The sequence below is a fragment of the Pelophylax lessonae genome, assembly GCF_965119305.1.
Source record: "Pelophylax lessonae genome assembly, chromosome: 5".
NCBI lineage: Eukaryota > Metazoa > Chordata > Amphibia > Anura > Ranidae > Pelophylax > Pelophylax lessonae.
In genome coordinates, this window is record NC_138772.1 from 238024269 (window position 1) to 238048609 (window position 24341).

Below are 24341 nucleotides of genomic sequence, written 5' to 3' on the forward strand. Positions count from 1 at the left end.
TACATTGCTGCCTGTTAGGAGGAAAACAAGCATCCTTCTTTTAAGATACCCAGCACTTAGACCCCCCAGTGCTGCTATTCCTAGGCAGTTGTGAAGGCCTCGCCCGTCTGGTTCCAGAATCAAGCCTTCAGGGCAAGAGCAGAAGAAATCCTGGGCCCAGAGATCTACCAAGTCTACCTCTAAGCCTACCTTGTGAAGGGGCGCCCCCACTTAAAACGGGTGGGGGGAAGGCTGCTATGGTTCTCAAAGGTAGAAATAATCCAGGACAACCGGGGTATTTCCACTGTCTTGCAGGGATACAAACTGGAATTTCGGGTGTTCCCACATCCTTGGTTTGTAAAGTCAAATATTCCTGCAGATCCTCTAAAAAGAAGATCTCGCTTTCTGGCTCTGGACCATTTAAAGTCCCAAAGAGTGATTACAGAGGTTCCGGAGGTCGAAAGATTCAGGGGTTTTTACTCAAAACCTTTTGTAGTCCCCAAGCGGAACTGAAATGTGGGACCTAATCTGGATCTCAAAGCTCTGAACCAGTTTCTGAACATTCGTACTTTCCGTATGGAGTCAATTCGTTCAGTCATGGCCTCCCTGCAGGGTGAGGTATTTCTAGCATCCATAGACATCAAGGATGCATACCTTCAAGTGCCTATTTTTCAGGCTCATCAAAGGTTTTTGCACTTTGCAGTAGAAAACTGTCATTTTCAGTTTTTGGCACTGCCCTTCAGGTTGGCCATGGCTTCAAGAGTGTTCACAAAGATCCTAGCTCCAGTATTTGCCGCTCTAAGGTCTCAAGGGATATCAGTAATAGGATATCTAGATGATCGATTGCTAATAGATCGATAGGCTTCGGCTCTGAGTAAAAATGTTATCCAGACAGTTCAGTTCTTAGAACGTCTGGGTTGGATTCTGAACTTGTCAGCATTACAGGCAGTCCAGTGTCTGGAATATCTGGGCTTCCTTCAAGAAAGGTCACAGACCTGATGGATCTGGTTTGATCCGTAAGAAGGCAAAGGTATCCTTCTGTAAATCTTTGCATGAAGTTATTAGGGAAGATGGTGTCCTCATGCGGAGCAGTTCCCTATGCTCAATTCCATGCCAGACCCTTACAAAACAACATTCTGTCAGCGTGTACCAGAAAGGTCCAGTCGCTAGACTGGTGCATGTATCTGGTACCAAGAGTATGTCAAAGTATAAATTGGTGGTTATTAACCAGAAATTTGGAAAAAGGGAAATCCTTTCTTCCAGTAGTCTGGAAAATAGTGACTACAGATGCAAGTCTCTGCAGTTAGGGAGCCATTCTTGAGGAAGCCACAGTCCAGGGAAAGTGGTCTTGGGCAGAGGAAAGTCTTCCCATCAAAGTCTTTGAAATCTGAGCAGTTTGTCTTTAAGGTACTGGACGCCAGAATTCAGGGTTACCCTGTCAGGGTACAATCCGACAATGCCACTGCTGTGGCTTATATCAACCATCAGCGAGGCACCAAAAGTTGGTCAGCCTAGAAGGAGGTTGATATCATCCTATCCTAGGCAGAAAAATTACAGTCAGGTCCATAAATATTGGGACATTGACACAATTCTAATCTTTTTGGCTTTATACACCACCACAATTGATTTGAAATGAAACAAACATGATGTGCTTAAACTGCAGACTTTCAGCTTTAAATTGAGGGTTTTTACATCCAAATCAGGTGAAAGGTGTAGGACTTACAACAGTTTGTATATGTGCCTCCCACTTTTTTAAGGGACCAAAAGTAATGGGACAATTGGCTGCTCAGCTGTTCCATGGCCAGGTGTGTGTTATTCCCTCACTATCTCATTTACAAGGAGCAGATAAATGGTCCAGAGTTCATTTCAAGTGTGCTATTTGCATTTGGAATCTGTTGCTGTCAACTCTCAATATGAGATCCAAAGAGCTGTCACTATCAGTGAAGCAAGCCATCATTTAGGCTGAAAAAACAAAACAAACCCATCAGAGAGATAGCAAAATCATTAGATGTGGCCAAATCAACTGTTTGGAACATCAGTTCCAGTTCAGAAAGAATGCACCGGTGAGCTCAGCAACACCAAAAGACCCGGAAGACCACGGAAAACAACTGTGGTGGATGACCGAAGAATTTTTTCCCTGGTGAAGAAAACACCCTTCCCAACAGTTTGCCAGATCAAGAACCCTCTCCAGGAGGTAGGTGTACAACATGTAAACCATTGGTGAGCCTCAAAAACAGGAAGGCCAGATTGGAGTTTGCCAAACAACATCTAAAAAAGCCTTTACAGTTCTGGAACAACATCCTATGGACAGATGAGACCAAGATCAACTTGTACCGGAGTGATGGGAAGTGAAGAGTAGGAAAGGAACTGCTTATGATCCAAAGCATACCACCACATCAGTGAAGCATGGTGGTGGTAGTGTCATGGTGTGGGCATGTATAGCTGCCAATGGAACTGGTTCTCTTGTATTTATTGATGATGTGACTGCTGACAAAAGCAGCAGGATGAATTCTGAAGTGTTTTGGGCAATATTATCTGCTCATATTCAGCCAAATGGTTCAGAACTCATTGGACGGCGCTTCACAGTGCAGATGGACAATGACCCGAAGCATACTGCGAAAGCAACCAAAGGGTTTTTTAAGGGAAAGAAGTGGAATGTTATGCAATGGCCAAGTCAATCACCTGACCTGAATCCGATTGAGCATGCATTTCACTTGCTGAAGACAAAACTGAAGGGAAAATGCCCCAAGAACAAGCAGGAACTGAAGACAGCTGCAGTAGAGGCCTGGCAGAGCATCACCAGGGATGAAACCCAGCATCTGGTGATGTCTATGCTTTCCAGACTTCAGGCTGTAATTGACTGCAAAGGATTTGCAACCAAGTATTAAAAAGTGAAAGTTTGACTTATGATTGTTAATCTGTCCCATTACATTTGGTCCCTTAAAAAGTGGGAGGCACATATACAAACTGTTGTAAGTCCTGCACCTTTCACCTGATTTGGATGTAAATACCCTCAAATTAAAGCTGAAAGTCTGCAGTTAAAGCACACCTTGTTTGTTTCATTTTAAATCCATTGTGGTGGTGTATAGAGCCAAAAAGATTAAAATTGTATCGATGTCCCAATATTTATGGACCTGACTGTAGTTCCATGCCTATCAGCGATTTTCATTCCAGGAATAGAAAACTAGCAGGCAGACTTTGAGTCGCCAACAGATGTTTCCGGGGGAATTGTCCTTACACCCCGAGAGTTTTGCATTGATCTGCCAACGCTGGGGTGTTGAAAAGATTTGTGTCCAGGTTTAGAGATCGACTCACAGTCAGAGTGGATGCCTTGGTGACTCCTTTGGAGGAGTTTTCCTGATATATGCCTTTCCTCTGGTTCATCTGTTATGCAGAATCCACCTAGAGGGGAAATCAGTAATCCTGGTAGCTCCAGCATGGTTGATGAGGTTTTGGTATGCACACATTTGAAAATTAGCAGTGACAAGGCCTTGGGTTCTTCCACTGCGTCCAGACCTGCTCTTTCAAGGTCCAATATTCTACCCTGCTTTACAGTCTCTAAATTTGAAGGCTTGGCTATTGAAGCCTTGATTTTGAAGGAGCAGGGTATATTTGCCCTTCTCTAGAAGCATTTATTACAAAGTCTGGAAATCTTACAGTACCTGGTGTGAGGTCAGGAAATACCATCCCCGCAAATATATAATCTGGAGAATTATAGCCTTCTTGCAAGTAGGGGTATATATGAAATTAGCCTTGGGCACTATTAAGGGTCAAATTTCAGCCTTGCAGGTTTTTATCCAGAGACCGATCGCTTCACATTCCTTGGTTCAAACCTTCATTCAAGGCATGTTATGTATGCTTCCACCAGTGAAGCCACCATTGTGTCCTTGGGATTTAAATTTGGTGTTGGCAGTTTTACAGAAACAGCCTTTGGAGCCCATGGAGCATATTCCCCTGTGTCAACGTCTTACCTTGCCTTCCTGTTTGCAGCCATCTTGGACATTCACAGACTGCTGTCTCTTATAAACTCTGTTTGCATCATCACTTGTCTGCTGCCTGTCTGCTGCCTGGGCATCGCTCAGTGATGATGCTGCACACCTAACTATATATATCACCTAAAGGCTATCAGACCTTGCCCTTGAGTTTGTGCTCCAAGGTGCATCACTGCTAGCAGTCCTCTGGTCTCTCTGGTTTCTCCGTGCATTACTTGGCTTGGCTGATGACCTTCCTGGCTCTGGATTCTACATTGGCTTTGGCAGACTACCCGCTTTTGGACTCTATCTCGGCTTGGATGACTACCTGTTCCTGGACTCGATCCCAGCTTGGATGACTACCCGCTTCCGAACTTGACCCTGACTGTTCTTGATTTTGCTCCACTCTCTTGCTGTGCAATTATTATTGTTGCATAAATAAATCGCTTTATTTTACTTTATCTTCGTGTGGTCTGGTTTCCTGGAACCCTGAAACCCTGGCTCTTTTAACCAAAAAATTGGTCTTTTTGATTGCAATAACTTCAGCCAGAAGAGTATCAGAACCAGCAGCTCTTTCTTGTAAAGAGCCATTCTTGATTTTACATCAAGATAGGGTGACTCTACGTCCGCACCCAGGTTATTTGCCCAAGGTGGTGTCCGCCTTTCATTTGAATCAGGACATTATACTGCCTTACTTTTCTCAGAGGAGGAAAAGTTATTACATTTTCTTAATGTAGTACGTGCACGTAAGATTTACTTGAAAAGGTCGACACAGATTCGTAAGACCGATCTTTTGTTTTTGCTGCCAGAAGGGACCAGTAAAGGGCAGGCAGCATCTAAGTCTACGATTTCTCGTTGGATTCCCCAGGCATATGGTTTGAAATGTAAGGTTCCACCTTTTCGGGTAAAGGCACACTCTACCAGAGGAGTAGGAGCCTCTTGGGCAGTTTGCCATCAAGCTTCTGTGGCTCAGATTTGCAAAGCCGCGACTTTGTCGTCGGTACATACTTTCACTAGATTCTATCAACTGGATGTTGGGACCCAGGAGGAGTCTGCATTTGGCCGCAGTGTTCTGCAGGCAGCTTTGTAGCTCTTTTGTGGTCTGATGGCGGTATTTATGGTGTCCCCCTTCCCCTCAGATGCATGGCACGGGACGTCCCATATTGTAAGGAATATGACTCGGTGTCCCGTGTTGTACAATAAAAAAATATGGTTTATTTCTAGAGCTTACTTGTAAAATCCATTTTTTGGAGTACATCGCGGGACACAGAGGTCCCTCCCCTCTTGTATGGGGTATTTATTGCTTGCTACAAAACTCAGGTACTTCCTGTGTGGGAGGGGCTATATAGGAAGACTTCCTGTTTAATTGGTTGCCAGTGTCCATTCACCTGAAGGTGACCTATAACCCATATAGTAATGAATATGGCTCTGTGTCCCGTGATGTACTCCAAGAAATGGATATTACAGGTAAAGCTGTAGAAAAAAATCCATATTTTTTACAAACTTTTTTTTCATTGATACATGTCCCCCAGGGCAGTACCTGGACCCCATAACTTGCATGTAAGTCTTCAAAATGGACACTTTTGATTTTTCCAGTTCGGGTCCCATAAACTTCAATGGGGTTCCTTACTATGTTCTGAACTTTAGCAATGTTCGAAAGTTCTGCTGCAAACCAAACAGGGGGTCGTTCAGCCCATTTCTACCCACCACTACTTTAGGAAAAGAAACAGAACATCACTGAAATTGAAATTGATGTAAGTGATCTTCATTCTGAAAATAAAGAAGCAGAACTGCCTGCAACCTCAGTCAGAAAATTTGCAAGTTCCAAAAAGGGCATCCCAGCTTGACACTTGAATACATCATTTAACAGCACCACGGCCTGAGCCAACAACATGAGAAGAAATGCAAAAGTTAATACCAAAGCCAAAGTTTGATGACCTTCGAAAGTAGATGGGACGTGAAAAGCAGTTGTTGGATGGGGTTGTTAGCATGCTGTTCATAGAGGTAAAAGTGCAACAAACATTCTCGTATTTTCTACTGTACTTATTAGTTCTGCCACTAGGTGGTAGTGTTATATTTAATGCTTGTATAATTTATTATTCTCTCCAGTGGAACTACCTGATTATGTTTTAATTTACCGTTCCTGTTGTTTTCCAAAAAAAAAACAAGGGCTCAGCAATGTGTCCAGCACTATCTTGACTGGTTAGAATCATATCTACTGCAAATTTCAGCCTTGCAGGTTTTTATCCAACTTTTATTCCAACAAAAGTTTTGGTGTTAAAAAGCCCAGTTTTACAGTTCCTCTACCTGATATAACCATTACTAAAGAACCTGGTGGACTCTCAATCTTTGGCAGTGCCTTTTCAGTGAGTTGTTACATAGTTTTGTTCAAAAAGATTGCATAGCAATTTTCTCAGTAGGTTTGTGTGCAGCTAATGATATATATCTTCCTCAGTTATTTGACCATCTGCAATTATCTAGGGCTTTCGTGGTAATATTATATAATAATCACACTTATTGTTTTGGCTGTTTGCTGGGGTGCTCTTTCACACAGTGCTGCTGACTCTATATGTGTGAGCTCATCTTGGAACGGCTCCATTTTATGTTCTCCCTTGCCTTATTTTAGTTATTCTTCCCTGGGCTCCTTTCTACCAGGCTTTATCACAGCTCTGCTGTGTGCCCTCACATTCGAAAAGGTTTCCTCTGAAGAAGGTGGAAATTGGTTGCAGAGTTGTTCAGACAATCCACTCCTAAAAGCACCAGAACTGCCAAGATGACCATCCCTACCTTAAAATCATGAAATGTAATCACTGAAATGGACTGTAAAAAAAAGAGTTTTTGCAGGAACATTGTCATGGAGAATTCATTTGTCAGGCCAGAAATGCGGTATTTTCTCATAACATAGTCCCATAACCTATGTAGAATTTCCGAGTAGCAATGTTGGTTAACCGTTGTACCATGCACCCATAGTAAACCTTGCGATAAAAAAAAAAAAACCTCATCGGCATGAGTGTACGAGGGTTGTACGAGGGTTCGCACTCTGTCCACATTTGCATCTATCTGTCCTTTGCATTTTTGGCTGCCAACTTCTTGCGTTATCGTGGACCTCTTCTCGTCGCTCCTTAAACCAACTATGCTATTAAAAATACTAGATTTTTTCACCATAAGCATGAAAGCTGGACAAAGAAGGTGGGGCATGGGGAAGGAAAGACCAATAATAACATTATTCAAAAAAGAAGAAAAAGAGATATATAAAAAGTATCAATTTTAATTACATGGTGTTTAAAAAGACATAACACAGTAGACAAAGGACATGTTGGTAAATGGAATATACACATCAACACAGTTAAATCACTTGATTAGTTGTGACAGATCCCAGGAGGTCCCAGATATTTGGGCCTAAACCCTGGTATATCAGGGGAACTTCCTCAGACAGGTTACCCACTACCCGACATGTTTCGTGGGAGATCCCACTTCCTCAAAGGTGTAAGGGTATGCAGTCTCAATCAATGTGATAATTAAAGAATAGAATAAAACATACAGATGTGAAACACTTCATTATTACAGAGGTCAAGAATATTTAAAAAAAAAAAAACATATATCCATAACAAATATTGTTTAGATGTTTGAATTACAATGATAGGGGTAGTCCCACCTGTGTGACTTCTGTGATATGGCGACCAATGGAACCAGCCAGAATAAGGGCAGACGTTCACCCCACGGCGGGTATGGGCTGCCTATTCAAACAGAGGTCAAGGGTCCTTATTATCAAAAGCATAAAGTTGACAAAGATCTATATACAAAATTAGCCAATTATCTTAGAGGGTATAGGCTTTCGATACATAGAGGGTAAGAATATATAGAGGGTTATGCCATAGAGCTCTTACAAAGAGGCGAGACAACAGAAGTTCATTATTAAAAATATGGTATTGACAATAGGACCTACCCAGTATAAAAACAAGCAACGAAAATTGTGTCAGATGGTGGGATGATTACGAAAACACACTTCAAGATGTCTAGCTTAGTGACTGGGATAATGGATAACCCAGGACAGGCTTAGGGTCCACAAATTCATCAGCAGCAACCAAAGCCTATAGAGATATATAAGCAACAGGTGGTGTGTATAGTCAAATTATATATAGGATTCCATCTAGGATGTTGCTTATTAAAGGTGTGCAAAATTCCATATGGGACACTAGTCCTACAAAATGTGCACAGTATGGGTCCTAAGATCTCATACAAGTATCAAAAAATGCTAGCAGGTTCTGATAGTAAAATATATAGTGGTGCCAAACAAGAGAGTTAAACCACATAGAGAATAGAAGGAATATACCTAGATACGGTAGTGTCCAGAATCGAACTTCCACCGTCTGCAGGTTGCCGCTGGGAGACCTCATGTTATATAGGCAGCCAACTCTGATGTCAGTAAGCCGGGACTGCGCCCGACAACGACGTACCAGAGTCCGGGAGCTGAACAGCGCATGCGCCAGTGAGCGCAGGCATGTTGCCATGGAGACAGTGAGCTGCATTCCCCGATCGCAGCAGCATTCGGTCATAGCCATGGAAGGGTAGAGTGACAACAGAGATGGAAAAACAATGCCCAAGAACTACAACAAGTGAAGGGCATCCATTCAGTAGGTATGTTCATTGGGGAACTCGATCGATCTATGTGGCCTCGTAATGACTTCATCTTGACACTACTAAGGTTCATACTTACCAGAAATTTCTTCACTTTCATGGATAATACTTATTTACAAATCCAGGGCGTAACCATGGGGACTTGTTGCGCCCCTTCATACACAAATTTATTCTTGGGTCACTGGGAAAGATACATTTTTGCCAACGAAACTTACACAGCTTGGCTTGCCCAGGTTATGTGTTGGTTTTAATATATTGATGACCTGTTCATTATTTGGACAGGGTCCTCCAATGAATTAAAATCCATGTTAGAGTCCTTTAACAATAATCAGTTAAATCTCAAATTCACATACACATTTAGTAAGGAAATGATCCCATTTTTGGACATTGAAATTAGACGAACAATAGATAGTCATATTACCACAAGCCTATACAGGAAGCCGAGTGCTGGAAACACACTTTTACACACATCCAGCGCACATCCCAGCTCACTCATCAAAAGCATACTATATGCACAGTACCTGTGGCTATGCAGGAACTGCACAGACCTCTTAGACTTTGAAACAGAAGCCTTTAACCTCCCTGGCGGTATGATTATTTCAGATTTTAGGTGCTGAAAGCGGTACCATTATTTTGCATGTAATTCCTAATGATAAGCAGCCCAAACCAACTATTTACATATGATTTTTTTTTTTTTTACTGTGTGTTCTTCTTTATAACATCTCGGGTATGATAAAGTTTGAAACACAAAATCATAAATTATAATATAATAAATAACTATAAATGAGTTAAAGTATATATATATATATATATATATATATATATATATATATATATAAAAAGTACAGTAAAACTGCAGGAAAGGGCACTGGGGGGACAATGTAATGTGAATTTATTTTATTTTGTACTGTATCAGTGTGTTTGGTGTGTTTTACTTTTGAATTTGCCGCCAGTTCCACCCCCCTGCGAACGTCACGTCGCAGGAGACGGAAGCCAGGGCACACAGAGCATCAGGAGGAAAATCCGCCGCCGCACACCACCGGGATACATTGCTGGATCCCTGTGACAAGGTAAGTAACCCCTCTACCAGGATCCAGCGATCTTACTAGCGGTACCCCGAGTGTGGCTCAGGGTTACCGCTTTTGGCACTGAAATTTAACCCCGAGCCACACTCGGGAATACCGCTGGGAAGGTTAAGCTTGAACAGCGTTTATTGCAACGGGGCTACTCCCAAACAACCTTGAGGAAAGCCTATAACAAGGTTAAGGCTCAATCCAGAAATGATTTACTATATAAACAAAAACCATGCTCAGGAAATTACACAGTGAAATTTATCACGCAGTTTTCAAACAATTCCATGGAGCTCCGATCCATAATTTATAAACATTGGCAACTCTTAACGGAAGACCTTCCTCCACGAGCGTCTCCTCCGAATGCCCGGGAGATCGGGCTGCCTCCTGCTTGACCTCCTTGTGAGCCCACCCCCTTGTACGGCAAAGACCTGTAATTGGGTGAGGGGGCCACTGCTCTAATTTTGTTAACCCTAACCGTGCCAGACTCCCCTGACTACATAGTCATGCAGTCCTGCGCCTTATTTTTTTTTGCTTCGGGCTGTGCTGGAACTTTGAAACAGAAGCCTTTAAGCTAAAACAGCGTTTATTGCAACGGGGCTACTCCCAAACAACCTTGAGGAAAGCCTATAACAAGGTTAAGGCTCAATCCAGAAATGATTTACTATATAAACAAAAACCATCCTCAGGAAATTCCACAGTGAAATTGATCACGCAGTTTTCAAACAATTCCATGGAGCTCCGATCCATAATTTATAAACATTGGCACCTCTTAACGGAAGACTACACCCTATCAAAATATGTTAAAAATCGACCGCAGTTGGTTTTTAGGCGAGCTACCTCTCTTAGAGACCGCCTCATCTCCAGTCACTATCGTATCAAAGATCTAGGCGGCCTCCCGTGCACCACGGGCACCTATCGCTGTGGTATGTGTCCACAGTGCCCCTGGGTCACTGAAGGCCCCACCACATTACTTACCAATGGTCAAATCCATAGATTACACATGCAAACTGCAATACAAAAGGCGTCATCTACTTGATGACATGCCTATGCACAGCCTTTTACGTAAGGAAAACCATACGCCAACTGGGCCAACGCATAGGAGATCATATATACTGCTCCGGCAATGGCAAAATCCTCACGCCTGTAACGAGACACATTGGTTTGCACCATAAATTCAACAACACAGTAGTATCCTTTCAGGTACTAGAAGTTATCCCCCCAGACCCTAGAGGTGGCAACTGGGATCGTCGCATTCTACAATGCGAAACATTATGGATAGAGAGGCTCAATGCACTTTGCTCCCCAGGTCTTAACGAGATGCATACCTTTAAATCCTTTCTTTAAGTATCCACACTAAATCTTTCCAACTTTACTCAATAATTTTGAGACTCCCATTCCTTTCCCTTTCCCTTCTCTTTTTGTTTTGTCTTCCCCATTTCTTTTTCCCCTCCTTTCTCTCTATATTGACTAGCATTACACTAGATTAAGTTATTTTATTCAGGTGTTATTCTTTGTTTTTGTTTATATTGTTCTTCTTTGAAGTTCGGCAGTATATTATGTATTTTGTATTCAAATATGGACACTACATGTAATTTACTTTTAAAAAAAACTTTTCATGTCTGTTTATATTATGTTTATATTTGTTTCAATGATGTGAATTTGAATGTTTGGATTCAAGGTGTTATGGGTATTTTTCTTCCCCCTGTAGTGACCAGCTTTGGTCCTTTGTTGCCGACTTGGGCATATTGATTTTCCCAATGGCGGGTATGCGGGACCCTTAGGAGATTGGATGTCATTCCTTGCGACTCCTCTCCATACCTGATCGTGGGTTTGCCTCCCCACTGTGGCATTATTTTTCCATCTCTGTTGTCACTCTGCCCTTCTATGGCTATGACCGAATGCTGAGGCGATCCGCTCGGGGAATGCTTCTCACTGTCTCCATGGCAACACGCCTGCGCTCACTGGCGCATGCGCTGTTCGGCTTCCAGACTCTGGTACATCGTTGTCGGGCGCCGTCCCGACTTACTGACGTCAGAGTTGGCTGCCTATATAACATGAGGTCTCCCAGCGGCAACCTGCAGACGGTGGACGTTTGATTCTGGACACTATCTAGGTATATTCCTTATATTTATGGTTTAACTCTCTTTTTTGGCACCACTATATATTTTACTATCAGAACCTGTCAGCATTTTTTGATTCTTGTATGAGATCTTAGGACCCATACTGTGCACATTTTGTAGGACTAGTGTCCCATGTGGAATTTTGCACACCTTTAATAAGCAACATCCTAGATGGAATCCTATATATAATTTGACTATACACACCACCTGTTGCTTATATATCTCTATAGGCTTTGGTTGCTGCTGATGAATTTGTGGACCCTAAGCCTGTCCTGGGTTATCCATTATCCCAGTCACTAAGCTAGACATCTTGAAGTGAGTTTTCCAGATCATCCCACCATCTGACACAGTTTCCGTTGTTTTTATACTGGGTAGGTCCTATTGTCAATACCATATTTTTATTAATGAACTTCTGTTGTCTAACCTCTTTTTAAGAGCTCTATGGCATAACCCTCAATATATATTCTTACCCTCTATGTATCGGAAGCCTATACCCTCTTAGAGAATTGGCTAATTTTCTATATAGATGTTTGTCAACTTTATGCTTTTGATAATAAGGACCCTTGACCTCTGTTTGAATAGGCAGCCCATACCTGCCGTGGGGTGAATGTCTGCCCTTATTCTGGCTGGTTCCATTGGTCGCCATATCACAGCAGTCACACAGGTGGGACTACCCCTATCATTGTAATTCAAACATCTAAACAATATTTGTTATGGAAGAGATGGATATATGTTCCTTTTTTTTATATTCTTGACCTCTGTTTCACATCTGTATGTTTTATTCTATTCTTTAGTTATCACATTGATTGAGACTGCATACCCTTACACCTTTGAGGAAGCGGGATCTCCCGCGAAACATGTCGGGTAGTGTGTAAAACGTCTGAGGAAGTTCCCCTGATATACCAGGGTTTAGGCCCGGATATCTGGGACCTCCTGCGGTCTTTCACAACTAATCAAGTGATTTAACTGTGTTGATGTGTATATTCCATTTACCAACATATTTGGCTTGTCCTTTGTCTACTGTGTTATATATTTTAAACACTGTGTAATTAAAATGTATACATTTTATATATCTATTTTTCTTCTTTTTTGAATAATATTATTATTGGTCTTTGACGGTACCTTTAAAATCCCGCCCCATGCCCCAACTTCTTTGTCCAGCTTTCATATCTATATTGGGATGTGGTACCTTTAATGAGTTCTCTATATGTTTGAGCATACCCTTAACAACTTCACCATAAGCATCTTGTAACAGAACTAATATTTCACTCACTCTTTTTTAATTGTCATGCAAAATTTAATGTTAATCTGCTACTCCAGATTCCTGTCACTCATTTTCGAAAAACCATACACGTGTTTTTTCTTCTCCTACTCTGTAAAGAGTCAACTGGTCTGCGACCCAGGAGAGTGCAAGTTAGAACATGTCAGAACATGCTCGAGTTCAAATGGTTGTGTGACTCACCATAGTGCTTCATAGTGCTACATTCCGGGAAAATAAATTATCACACCTTGTACACCTGAATGTACCATTTTTAGGTACTCAATGTTTAGCTTTTGGCTATGGCTTATGGTGTATTCTCTGTTATGGCTTTATCTGTTTTTGTCATGTATAATGCATAAAGGGTTTATTCCTTCAGTCATATACATTTTACAATATACAAAAAGTGAAAATATACATTATAATCCAAAAACATACATTTCGCAGTAGCTCACTAAAGTACATCAACATGTGAGTACACAAAAAATATAAAAATAAAATGTCCGTAAAAATAACTTCATGTCCATGAAAAATGTGAATTTAATAAAAAAAAAACGGACCTGTCAAACGTGATGAAAAAGGTGTACCAAACTAGTATTATAACACCAACAATCCTCCAACACAGTGATGTGTGCCACTTCCGCTGCCCTTAACAAACAAGCTCACTAGATGTTGCCATTCACTCCCGTGTCTGGCAAATATCGCTTATGTGTTGTATTTGAAAAGCCACTAATGCATGCCACACTCCATCCAGATACCACTTTAAATCTGTTTCTGCTCAGAATTGCTGTGCTCAGGATATAGTCCAACTAATTTTATTCAGCTGATGCACTTTGAGTGTTCGTGCTCTTTGGGGGGACTGTCTAATCTTTTATTAAGGACACAGACAGGCAGGAATCTGAAGGTGAAACTATGCACTGAATGTAATAAAAAAAGAAGTGCACATCATTGACTGGGACTGCACCACTGTCTAACTTTACGCACAGGCTATACCACGCTTGCACCGGTCTATTTGCGCAACTCATCCAGGTCATATAATTGTGGCACTGTGGCAGTGGTACTGAAGGGTTGTTTTTACCCAACACTTTAGACACCTTTTACTGAACATAACCCAGGGATCCACTACAGCACCTGACAGGATCGCCTGCTTTCTACATCTGCTTTGGTGCTGTGTTTTTAGCTTTTGGACCACTTCTACTTTCCCTTACCTTCCCCTCCTCACTGATCCTTCTATTTTTCCCCTACATAGCTCTAATATGTATCTGACCGCCCCCCTTCCCCCTCTCTCCTCTCTTCATTCCTGACAGTGAATTTTTGTTCCCATAGCACAATATAATTTTTTTTGCTACTGATTATGCAGCCCCAGTGCAAATTTACTTCATTCAGTGTCAGAGAACAATAGTGTTGAATACCCTGAAACAAATGAAATCTCAGGTCTGTTTTGTGCAACAAACTCACTTCCAGAGGGACGAGGCCACCAAGTTCCAAGATAGCCATGTTAAAAAAACCTATCCTTGTTCATCCCCATACTCTAAATTAAAATCATTTTAACACACAAATGTGTCCTTTTGCAACTTCTGGACCAGTGGTGGCTGGTGCTCCATGGGTTGGGGGGGGGGGGGGCGTTAGACAGACCGCACCATACCCCCTCCCCCCCCCTGGACCACACCAGGCTACACACCATAACCCCCCCCCCCCACCAGGGCCACAGCGGTGCTCTGCTCCCCCGAGCCCATCCTTTTTTTTTAGCCTAGTGGAGCCTTTGGCTCTAATCACCTGGTTAACCACTTAAGCCCCGGAAGATTTTACCCCCTTCCTGACCAGGGCCTATTTTGCGATTCGGCACTGCGTGACTTTAACGGACAATTGCGTGGTCGTGCGACGCTGTACCTAAACAAATTTGACGTCCTTTTTTCCCCACAAACAGAGCTATCTTTTGGTGGTATTTGATCACCTGTGCGATTTTTTGATTATGCGCTATAAACAAAAAAAGAGCATCAATTTTGCAAAAAATAACAATATTTTTCACATTTTTTTATATGAAATTCCCCCCCAAAAAAATGTAAAAATCTAAATTTTTTAACATCTTAGGCCAATTTGTTTTATGCTACATATTTTTGGTAAAAAAAAAAAATCGCAAAAAGCGTATTTTAAATGGTTTGCGCAAAAGTTATTGCGTTTACTAACTAAGGGAAAGATTTTTGTCATTTTTGTTGTTTTTTTTTAACGCGTAATGGCGGCGATCTGCGATTTTTTTGCGGGACTGCGACATTGCGGCGGACAGATCGGACCCTTGACTGACATTTTTGACACTTTTGGGGTTACCAGTGACATTACTACAGTAAACAGTGCTATACATATGCACTGTTACTGTAAAATTGTGTTGTGTGTGTCACATTGTGTGTGATTGGCTGTGGCTTGAGATGTAGGAACAGTGATCAACGATCCTACATAGTAGAACCGTATGATCACTATTCTTACACAGGGGAGAATGACAGGCGGCTTGTTTACATTAGCCGCCTGCCTTTCTCCCGCTCTAACGGACGATCGGGTCCGCCGGGCACATGCGTGGGGGGTCTGTGACCGAGCGGGAGCCTCACAGGCTAGTGACGTACCGGTACGTCACTTTGCCTGTGAGGGGCTGACCGCCGCAGTATATGTACTTGCGGCGGTCGCAAGTGGTTAAAAAAAAAAAGGCCCATTGAACTCCATGCATCCGGCACCCCGCATGTAGATTAGGGGGCCTGGACGCATGGATAGGGGGGGGGGCGCCCCCAATGCACAAGCTGCCACTGATACGCATTCATTATGCCTGTCCAACTCCCAAACCAAATGCCATTTTTAGAAATGGCCTTAGAAGAGCTTCATCAGTTTGCAGATGACACTGTCATAGTGGGTGGGGATTTCAACCTTACTTCAGATCCTTTACTTGATGCCTCTACAACCTACTCTCACCTTATGTATTCAGCCCTTAAATGAAGTAGGAATTGCCTCCACCATTTACAACTCGTAGATGTCAGGAGTATCCTGCACCTTAAAATAATAGACTTCAAATTTTTCTCACACCCTCATCATTCTTATTTACAGATTGATATGTTTTTAATAAAACACCATGACCTCCCTGTAGTGTGAGATGCATTTATTGTCCCTATTACAACTTCTGACCATGCCCCTGTTTCTCTGGAATTGACAATATCAGACCTACCCCAGGGGCACTGGTCCTGGCATCTAAATGACACAGTGCTGCATGACCCCCAACTCTTGTTTTCTTGTTTCAAAATGAGCTGATGTCATACTTTACATAGAATGATACCCCAATTGCAACCTGATGATCTTATGGGAGTCTTTATTAAGTTTGGGTCAAGACTCAAGAAACTTAGAGCTGGATGGCTTGCTACTTTGATGCAAGAAGACTCTGTCTCGATCCACACCAGACAAGCTTACTTTACTCAGAAAATGCCTCAAGTCCCTATGTTTGCATAGGACCAAAGCTATGCAGGTTAAATGCAGGTGTGCCTTCTATAAACATGGGGATTAATGTGGTAGGTTACTCGCCTGGGCCATGCTGATTCAATTTGCACACGGCTCTATCCTCGAAATGTGCACCAAGGTCCATGACCCCCTTACCATTGCTGACATTTTTCAAGAGTATTACTCAGCTTTATAAAACCTGTCTTCCCCCAATACTACTCCTGTCTGTCCAAAGAGGAACAGATCACTCAGTACTTAGCAAACTCATCCTTACCCTATCTCCACAGATTAATTCCTACTGGCCCTGAAACAAACCCAATTGGGGAACCCAATCCTCAGATACTATAAGTGTTTTGCATCTTTTCTTTCCCCTTATTTTCTAAAAGCATTTAATGCAAGAGGAAATGACTTAAGATTCTCTATGGAATCATCTCAAAAATGTTGGTCTTTGTATTATACTGTATAATACTGTATAGCAAAAAAATGAAAAACCCAGTTGTTAGAAATACAACCAAATTAAAGCGTTATAGGTCTCAAAACAATTATATAAAATTAATTTGTGTACAATGTTGCATAAATGAGTAATTGTAATTCAAAATGTGACAGTGCTGAAAACTGATGGGTGGCCTGACCTGTAATGGGGTGAGAGAGTCCGGTTTTCAAGTAGTTAAATGCATTTGAGGGTTAAAAGTGCTGTTAACTAAAAGGACCTTCAATTTTCATAGAAGATCCAAATCAAAAGGAGGTTGGGGTATTCGGCAGACACTTCAAAGGGGACACTGGGCACTTTAAATGATTACCAACTTACCATTCAGCTGCTGCATTTAGGGGGAACACTTACTGCTACCACTATCCACTAGTCTTGACTGCTGTTCTCTATACAATATATAGTTCTGACTGCTGCATTCAGTATAATATGTTGTACATTACATGGTCCTAACTGCTGTTCTATATGTACTACATAGTTCTGATTGCTTTATTCTATACACCAGTGATGGCAAACCCATGGCATGTGTGCCACAGCTGGCATGCAGAGCCCTCTCTGTGGGAACGCAAGAGCCGCCACCACTGCCCGCGCTGTGACAAGAGGAGAAGGGAGCATGGGCTGCCAGTGTATTTCCCCCGCTTGCCCCCCTTCTTATTTCAAGCAGCGCAGGACTAGGATAGAGCGGCGCTTACAGGGATCGCGGCCCATTCTGATTCTTTCTGCCTCCTATTGGCTGCAATGAGGAACCAGGACAAGTCCACCATGAAACATGTAGTCCCGGAAGACTATGGCTCCATTTTAATCAATTAAAGAAAAACTACAGCCCCAAGATGCCCTGAGAAAAAAAGAGGGACAGCCTGGAGCCCGGGAAAAAAAAGGGCTGAGGGAGAAGCGTGAGAGGAGTGTGGAGACAAGAGTGAGCGAAGGCTGATGTAGTTTGGGAGAGAGAGAGAGCCCAAGTCACAACAGCCCCTGGAGTTGAAACAGCCAGAGATGACGGTAATGAGAATACACGATCAAGATTGAGGAGGGTGATCAAAGGCACCAACAAAAGGAGAAACTGCTGCCAGGCACACTAACACTGCATGCCGGAGCCGGGTAAGTGTTGAATTGACTGCAATCAATTTTGTAGTGTGCGATCATCAACTTAATGGCTGTAGTTTAATTGCAGTGTTGGCACTATGAAAAAAATAAGTTGGTTTTGTGCTGAAGTTTGGGCACTCGGGCTTGAAAAGGTTTGCCTTCCCTGCTATACACTATGTTGTACAGTACAGAGTCCTACTCTGACCGCTTCACAGTATAAGCGATGTTGTATTTTATAGTCCTGACTGCTGCACTGTATACTATGTGTTTTACAGTAGATTACACACTCCAGAGGCGTAACTAGAACCTTCAGGGCCCCGTTGCAAGAAACCATGAAGGGACCCCCCCGGCCCCTGGCCCGGGCCCTTCCCTTCAAGCCTGGGGCTCTTCCCACTGATCCTGGGGCCCTTTACTCTCATTTCGGGGGCCCTTTATTATGGTCCCACAACGGGACCCTTTCACAAGTTCTGCAGTGGGCCCCCTTTCTGCCATCTTGGGGCCTCCCCACGGTGGTGGAATGCCAGGGCCAAGTTGCAAGTGTGACCTTTGCAATTCTGGAAGTTCACCCACTGGTGTCAATAGTTTTTTATTTTTTGGTACTTTAATTGCATTATTTTTTTATCATTTTATTTTTTTACAATGTCACTGACTACAACTCTGTCCATTCAGAAAAGAAAGGAGCTGGTAAATTACATATTTACCTACCCCTTCCTGGTTCTCTATTGTGACACATCCCCTGCACCAGCCGGCAGGACAGGGAAGGAAGCACAGTGGGGGGGGGGGGGGGGTCAGCACAGTGGTGGGGGGGGGACCAGGGGAGCACACAGGGGCCCAGAGACAGCAGAACACAAGTGAACTGGATAGGAGGAGTGGCAGGGGAAGCATACAGAGGAACCAATCTCTTTCATTTTCCTCTTGCAGCTACAGGAGGAAAAAGGAGGACAGTGATTTCTCTTCATCCTCATATCCAGGTGTACAGGGGAGCTGCACAGGCCCGCTGGAGCATGGGGCCCGATTGCAATTGCAACCCTTGCAACCCCTGTAGCTACGCCCCTGACACACTTTGTGCACTTGTGCTGTACTCTATGCGCTATCCCATATGTTATTCCTGACCTCTTAACAGTATATACTATTTGTCTGTTACACAGAACAAATTATATGCACATTACATACACCTGAACAAAGTTTTCATTGTCACTACAGTTGTTAGTTGCCAAGTTGTCATCAACAGACTTAACAAAACTCTTCTTTAAAGGTAGTGTAAGCTGAATGTCTAAATTCTATGTAGAGAAAAGCATATGTCGAAGTTTCCTACTTTTAAATGTTATCCTTTGTGGTAAGGTTTATGCTAACCTGTTACACTCTTGCTTGTGGCACTGTAATTAAAGAATATTTTGTGCATACAAGGACCGTGGCATGTGTGTAGTGTATACAGCAAGTAAGCTGAGATTCTATTTAACCAATCTGCTTTTAAGCAAACCCCACTGATGTAATTTGGCCACGCCCATATTTTGTCATATTATGCATTGTGAGCCAGAAAACATCTTTTCTCAGTGTGTCTCAGGGTGCCACAGATCTTTACCAATCATAGCAACACTCCTATAAGTAAATATATAGATACCTATGAAAATAAAATATATTAATGGTCCCTTCTTCGGATCTTGGATAATTAGGATACCCAAAGAAAAACAAATGGTTATGGCAATAGAAATGGCACAAAATGCACCACTACAGGTCATACAATGTACTCAAACATTCACCTAGAGTGAAATGGCCCAATCCCCTGCTAATTTAAGATTGCATAGGGGGGCTGTTAGACTCCTCATATTGCACAATTTCATATGGACTGTCAAAAGTTAATAAAGATTCTCAAACAAACCAAGTCAATAATGGTGGATCAACTTGCTCGCCTTTAATAAAGTCATTACTTAAAGTACAGATAACAAATAAACCATCAAAATCATTATTACAAAATACAAATTCCTTATTTAATTAAAAAAAAATACCTACCCAGGAATACCTCCAGCTTCCATATGGTTTGCTAACGTAACATCATGTGACCACACATCATACTGCCATTTTTGTAAACCAATAACACCACACAGAACATTTCCAGAATGAACCCCAACTCGCATATTGATGTCAACTCCAGTTGCATCCCTTACTTTCCTGGAAAAAAAATACAATGTTATAATGAATGTGAAAATTTGTTATTGCTTTTTGTAAAAGCTATTTGCATATTACAGGTTTAAAGTGCACATACACTACTTGATTAACAGGAAACTTTATGGACTTTAAACCTAAACTTCAAGAATTCACTTTCTAAATGTGCTGGATTACTATGGGTTAAAGGAGTTGTAAAGTCGGAAGGTTTTTTTTATCCTAATGCATATGCATTAGGATAAAAAAGCCTTCTGTGTGTAACAGCCTCCCCAGCACCCCCTATACTTACATGAGCCCCATCTCTATCTAGCGATTTCCATGAGTCCCTCGGCCATCTGGAACTCTCCTTCCAGATTGGCTGAGACACAGCCGTGGTGCCATTGGCTCCCACTGCTGTCCAACAAGGTCAGATAGCCAATCAGGAGAGAGAGGGGGCGGGGTCAAACCACAGCTACGTGTCTGAATAGACACACAGAGTTACAGCTCGGCTCGGGTGGTGGGTGGTCATAAATAACATATTCAGACTGGTCTGGATTGATAAGTGGGGTCCCCCAAGGCTTAGTCCTGGGACCAATTTTGTTCAATTTATTTATCAATAACATAGAGGATGGAATCAGTAGCTCAATCTCGCAGATGACACAAAAATATGCAGGGCAATAACTTCTCATCATGATTAGGGTTGAGCGGACACCTGGATGTCCGTGTTCGGCGGGTTCGGCCGAACTTTAAAAAAAAGTCCGGGTCCGTGTCCCGGACTTTTGCCGAACTTTTCCCGGACACCGAACCCCATTGAAGTCAATGGGGACCCGAACTTTCAGGCACTAAAATGGCTCTAAAACACCAAAGGAAAGGGCTAGAGCGCTGCAAATGGCAGCAAAACTTAATTAAGAGCATGGCAAGTGCTCTGCAAACAAATGTGGATAGGGAAATAACTTAAAACAACAAAAAAAAAAACAGAAAAATAAAACAATGTTCTTCATCTCTGAAGGACGAGGCCCATATGGAGTAGGAGGGAGGTTGAGGTGGTGGTGGATGTGGCGGTGTCATAGGCGTGCGCACAGGGTGTGCCGGGTGTGCCTGGGCACACCCTAATCACCTAGGGCACATTAGTATTATCGCTCTGTTTGCCAGTGAGGAGATGGGAAAGATCTCCCTCGGACCTGCTCTGCTCTATTTCTCTTTGCCAGCAGGGAGAGTAATGTATCGGGGCCATGTACATGTAGGCAAACACATGCATGTGTATTTCAACTTTGGGGTGCACACCCTAATGCAATAGGCTGCGCACACCTATGGGCGGTGTAGGTGGAAGCGGCGGTGAAGGAGGACCAGGGCCGGATTAAGAGCATCATGGGCTTGGTGCTGAGGATTTTGAAGGGCCTTAAGGGCCGTGCCTTGGCATGCACCCAGAGGAGGAAGGGTGCAGCCATGCATGCCTAATTCAACATGGGATGCTGTCTCTGAAGCCCATAAACACATCCATGCATCAGCAACTGTCCCTCCTTGTCCAGCCTTCATGCTGTGTGGGGAGGTTCTGAGGGAGCTGCCTAGGGAAGCGAGCATAGAAGCCAGACTTCTGTGTTTACAAGTGACAGAAGAGCGGTAACAGTGAATATGGCCAACCCGGGGCCTATATAAAAAGGTAGGGGCCTGGAGCTGCAGCTCCAATAGCCCCTACGTTAATCTGGCCCTGAGGAGGAGGACGAGGTAGCCAACACTGCTTCTTTTCACAAATTTTAAATGAGGGTACACCCCAAAAGAGTGAGAAAGAGCAAAAATGGAACAATGGGTGGGTAAGGTCGGTATCCATCGCCATTCTGCACGGAAAGGTACGGAAAAGTCCCGTGGGATCCATGCCTGGTTCATTTTAATGAACGTGAGCTTGTCCACATTGTCTCTGGACAGGCGGCTGCGCTTGTCTGTGATAACGCCCCCAGCCGTGCTAAATACCCGTTCAGATAATACACTGGCTGCAGGGCACGCCAGCACCTCCAAGGCGTAAAGGGCAAGCTCAGGCCATGTGCCCAACTTGGAGACCCAGAAGTTGAAGGGGGCAGACCCCTCATTCAGTACATCTAGGCGTGTGCACACATACTGCTCCACCATGTTGGTAAAATGCTGCCTCCTGCTAAGACGTTCCATCTGAGCTGCTGGTGCTGCGGTTTGTTGTGGGGTGCTGACAAAGCTTTTCCACATTTCGGCCATGCTAACCCTGCCTTCTGAGGTGCTGGTGGTGCCCTGGTTGCGTTGGCGACCTCTTCCTCCTCCTCCTCCTCCTCTGCCTTGTGCTTCCACTGTGGCCCCGCTGTCAGGTGGGAATGCCAGCAGCATGGCGTCTACCAGCGTGCGCTTGTACTCGCGCATCTTGCGATCCCACCCCAGTTAGTGAATTAAGGACGGTACGTTGTCCTTGTAATGGGGATCCAGCAGCGTGGCCACCCAGTAATCAGCACAAGTTAGAATGTGGGCAACTCGGCGGTCGTTGTGGAGACACTGCAGCATGTAATCGCTCATGTGTGCCAGGCTGCCCAGTGGCAATGAAAGGCTGTCCTCTGTGGGAGGTGTATCGTCCGTGTCCTCTGTATCCCCCCAGCCACGCACCAGTGATGGCCATGAGCTGGCCTGAGTGCCACCCTGCTGTGAACATGGTTCCATCTCCTCCTCCAGCTCCTCCTCCTCATCCTCCTCATCCTCCAGAGCTGTGCCCCTGCTGGACAATTGTGTCCCTGGCGTTTGTGTGTGCAGGAAACCACCCTCGGAGCCCCTTGCGAATGACTGCCCTGAAAGCCTTGGAAATGTTACCTCCTCATCCTCCTCCTCCTCCTCCTCCTCATCCTGTGCCACATCCTCTTCCATCATCGCCCGAATTGTTTTTTCAAGGAGGCATAGAAGTGGGATAGTTAAGCTGAGAACGGCGTCATCGGCACTGGCCATGTTGGTGGAGTACTCAAAACAGCGCAACAAGGCACACAGGTCTCGCATGGAGGCCCAGTTATTGGTGGTGAAGTGGTGCTGTTCCGCAGAGCAACTCACGCGTGCGTGCTGCAGCTGAGACTCCACTATGGCCTGCTGCTGCTCGCACAGCAGCAGGGTGAGAACGCCGAAAGTGCGCACGGACGGCCCGCACTTTCTGCAGCAGCTCTGACATATCGGGGTAGTTTTTAAGGAACCTCTGCACCACCAAATTCAGCACATGCGCCAGGCAAGGGATGTGCGTCAAACCGGCTAGGCCCAGAGCTGCTATGAGATTTTGCCCGTTATCGCACACCACCAGGCCGGGCTTGAGGCTCGCTGGCAGCAACCACTCATTTGTCTGCTGTTCCATGCTCCTCCACAACTCCTGCGCGGTGTGTGGTTTGTCCCCCAAACAGGCAAGTTGTAAAACTGCCTGCTGTCGTTTACCCCTGGCCGTGCTGAAGTTGGTGGTGAAGGTGTTACGCTGTCTGCATGAGGAGGCGGTAGAGGATGAGGAAGCAGAGTAGGAGGAGTTAGGAACAGGAGGCAAACTGAAGCGCCCTGCAATCCTCGGTGGTGGAAGGACATGCGCCAAATTGCTATCCGCCTCAGGCCCATCCGCCACTGCATTTACCCAGTGTGCCATTAGGGAGATATAACGCCCCTGACCGTGCTTACTGGTCCACGTATCGGTAGTTAGGTGGACCTTGGCACAGATGGCGTTGCGCAGTGCACACCTGATTTTTTCCCCCACTTGGTTGTGCAGGGAAGGGATGGCTTGCCTGGAAAAGTAGTGGCGGCTGGGCACGACGTACTGTGGGACAGCCACCGACATAAGGTTTTTAAAACTGTGCGTCTCCACCAGACAGAATGACAGCATTTCAAAGGCCAAGAATTTTGAAATACTGGCATTCAGGGCCAGGGATCGCGGGTGGGTAGGGGGGTACTTCCTCTTCCTCTCAAGTGTTTGGGAGATGGAAAGCTGAACGCTTCCACGGGACATTGTGGAGATGGTTGGTGACCCAGGTGGTGGTGTTGCTGACAGATCCTCTGTTTGCGGGGTGGCAGGTGCCGGTATCACTACAGATGTGGCTGGAGCGGCCGAGACTGCAGCAGAAGAGGAAGCAGGATGAGCCAGAGACCTTT

The 24341-nt window shown here is 44.0% G+C and overlaps 1 protein-coding gene across 1 annotated transcript in view; it reads right to left on the reverse strand.

Annotated features, from left to right (window-relative positions):
* ADCY2 (adenylate cyclase 2) overlaps nt 1-24341 on the reverse strand; it is a gene marked incomplete at both ends in the record, with an annotated part of 1451075 nt that overhangs the window by 928062 nt on the left and 498672 nt on the right. Inside the window, one exon of the mRNA XM_082258935.1 lies at nt 20091-20249. Within this exon, the coding sequence (XP_082115061.1) occupies nt 20091-20249 (159 nt within the window). The remainder of the gene's footprint in view (nt 1-20090; nt 20250-24341) is intronic.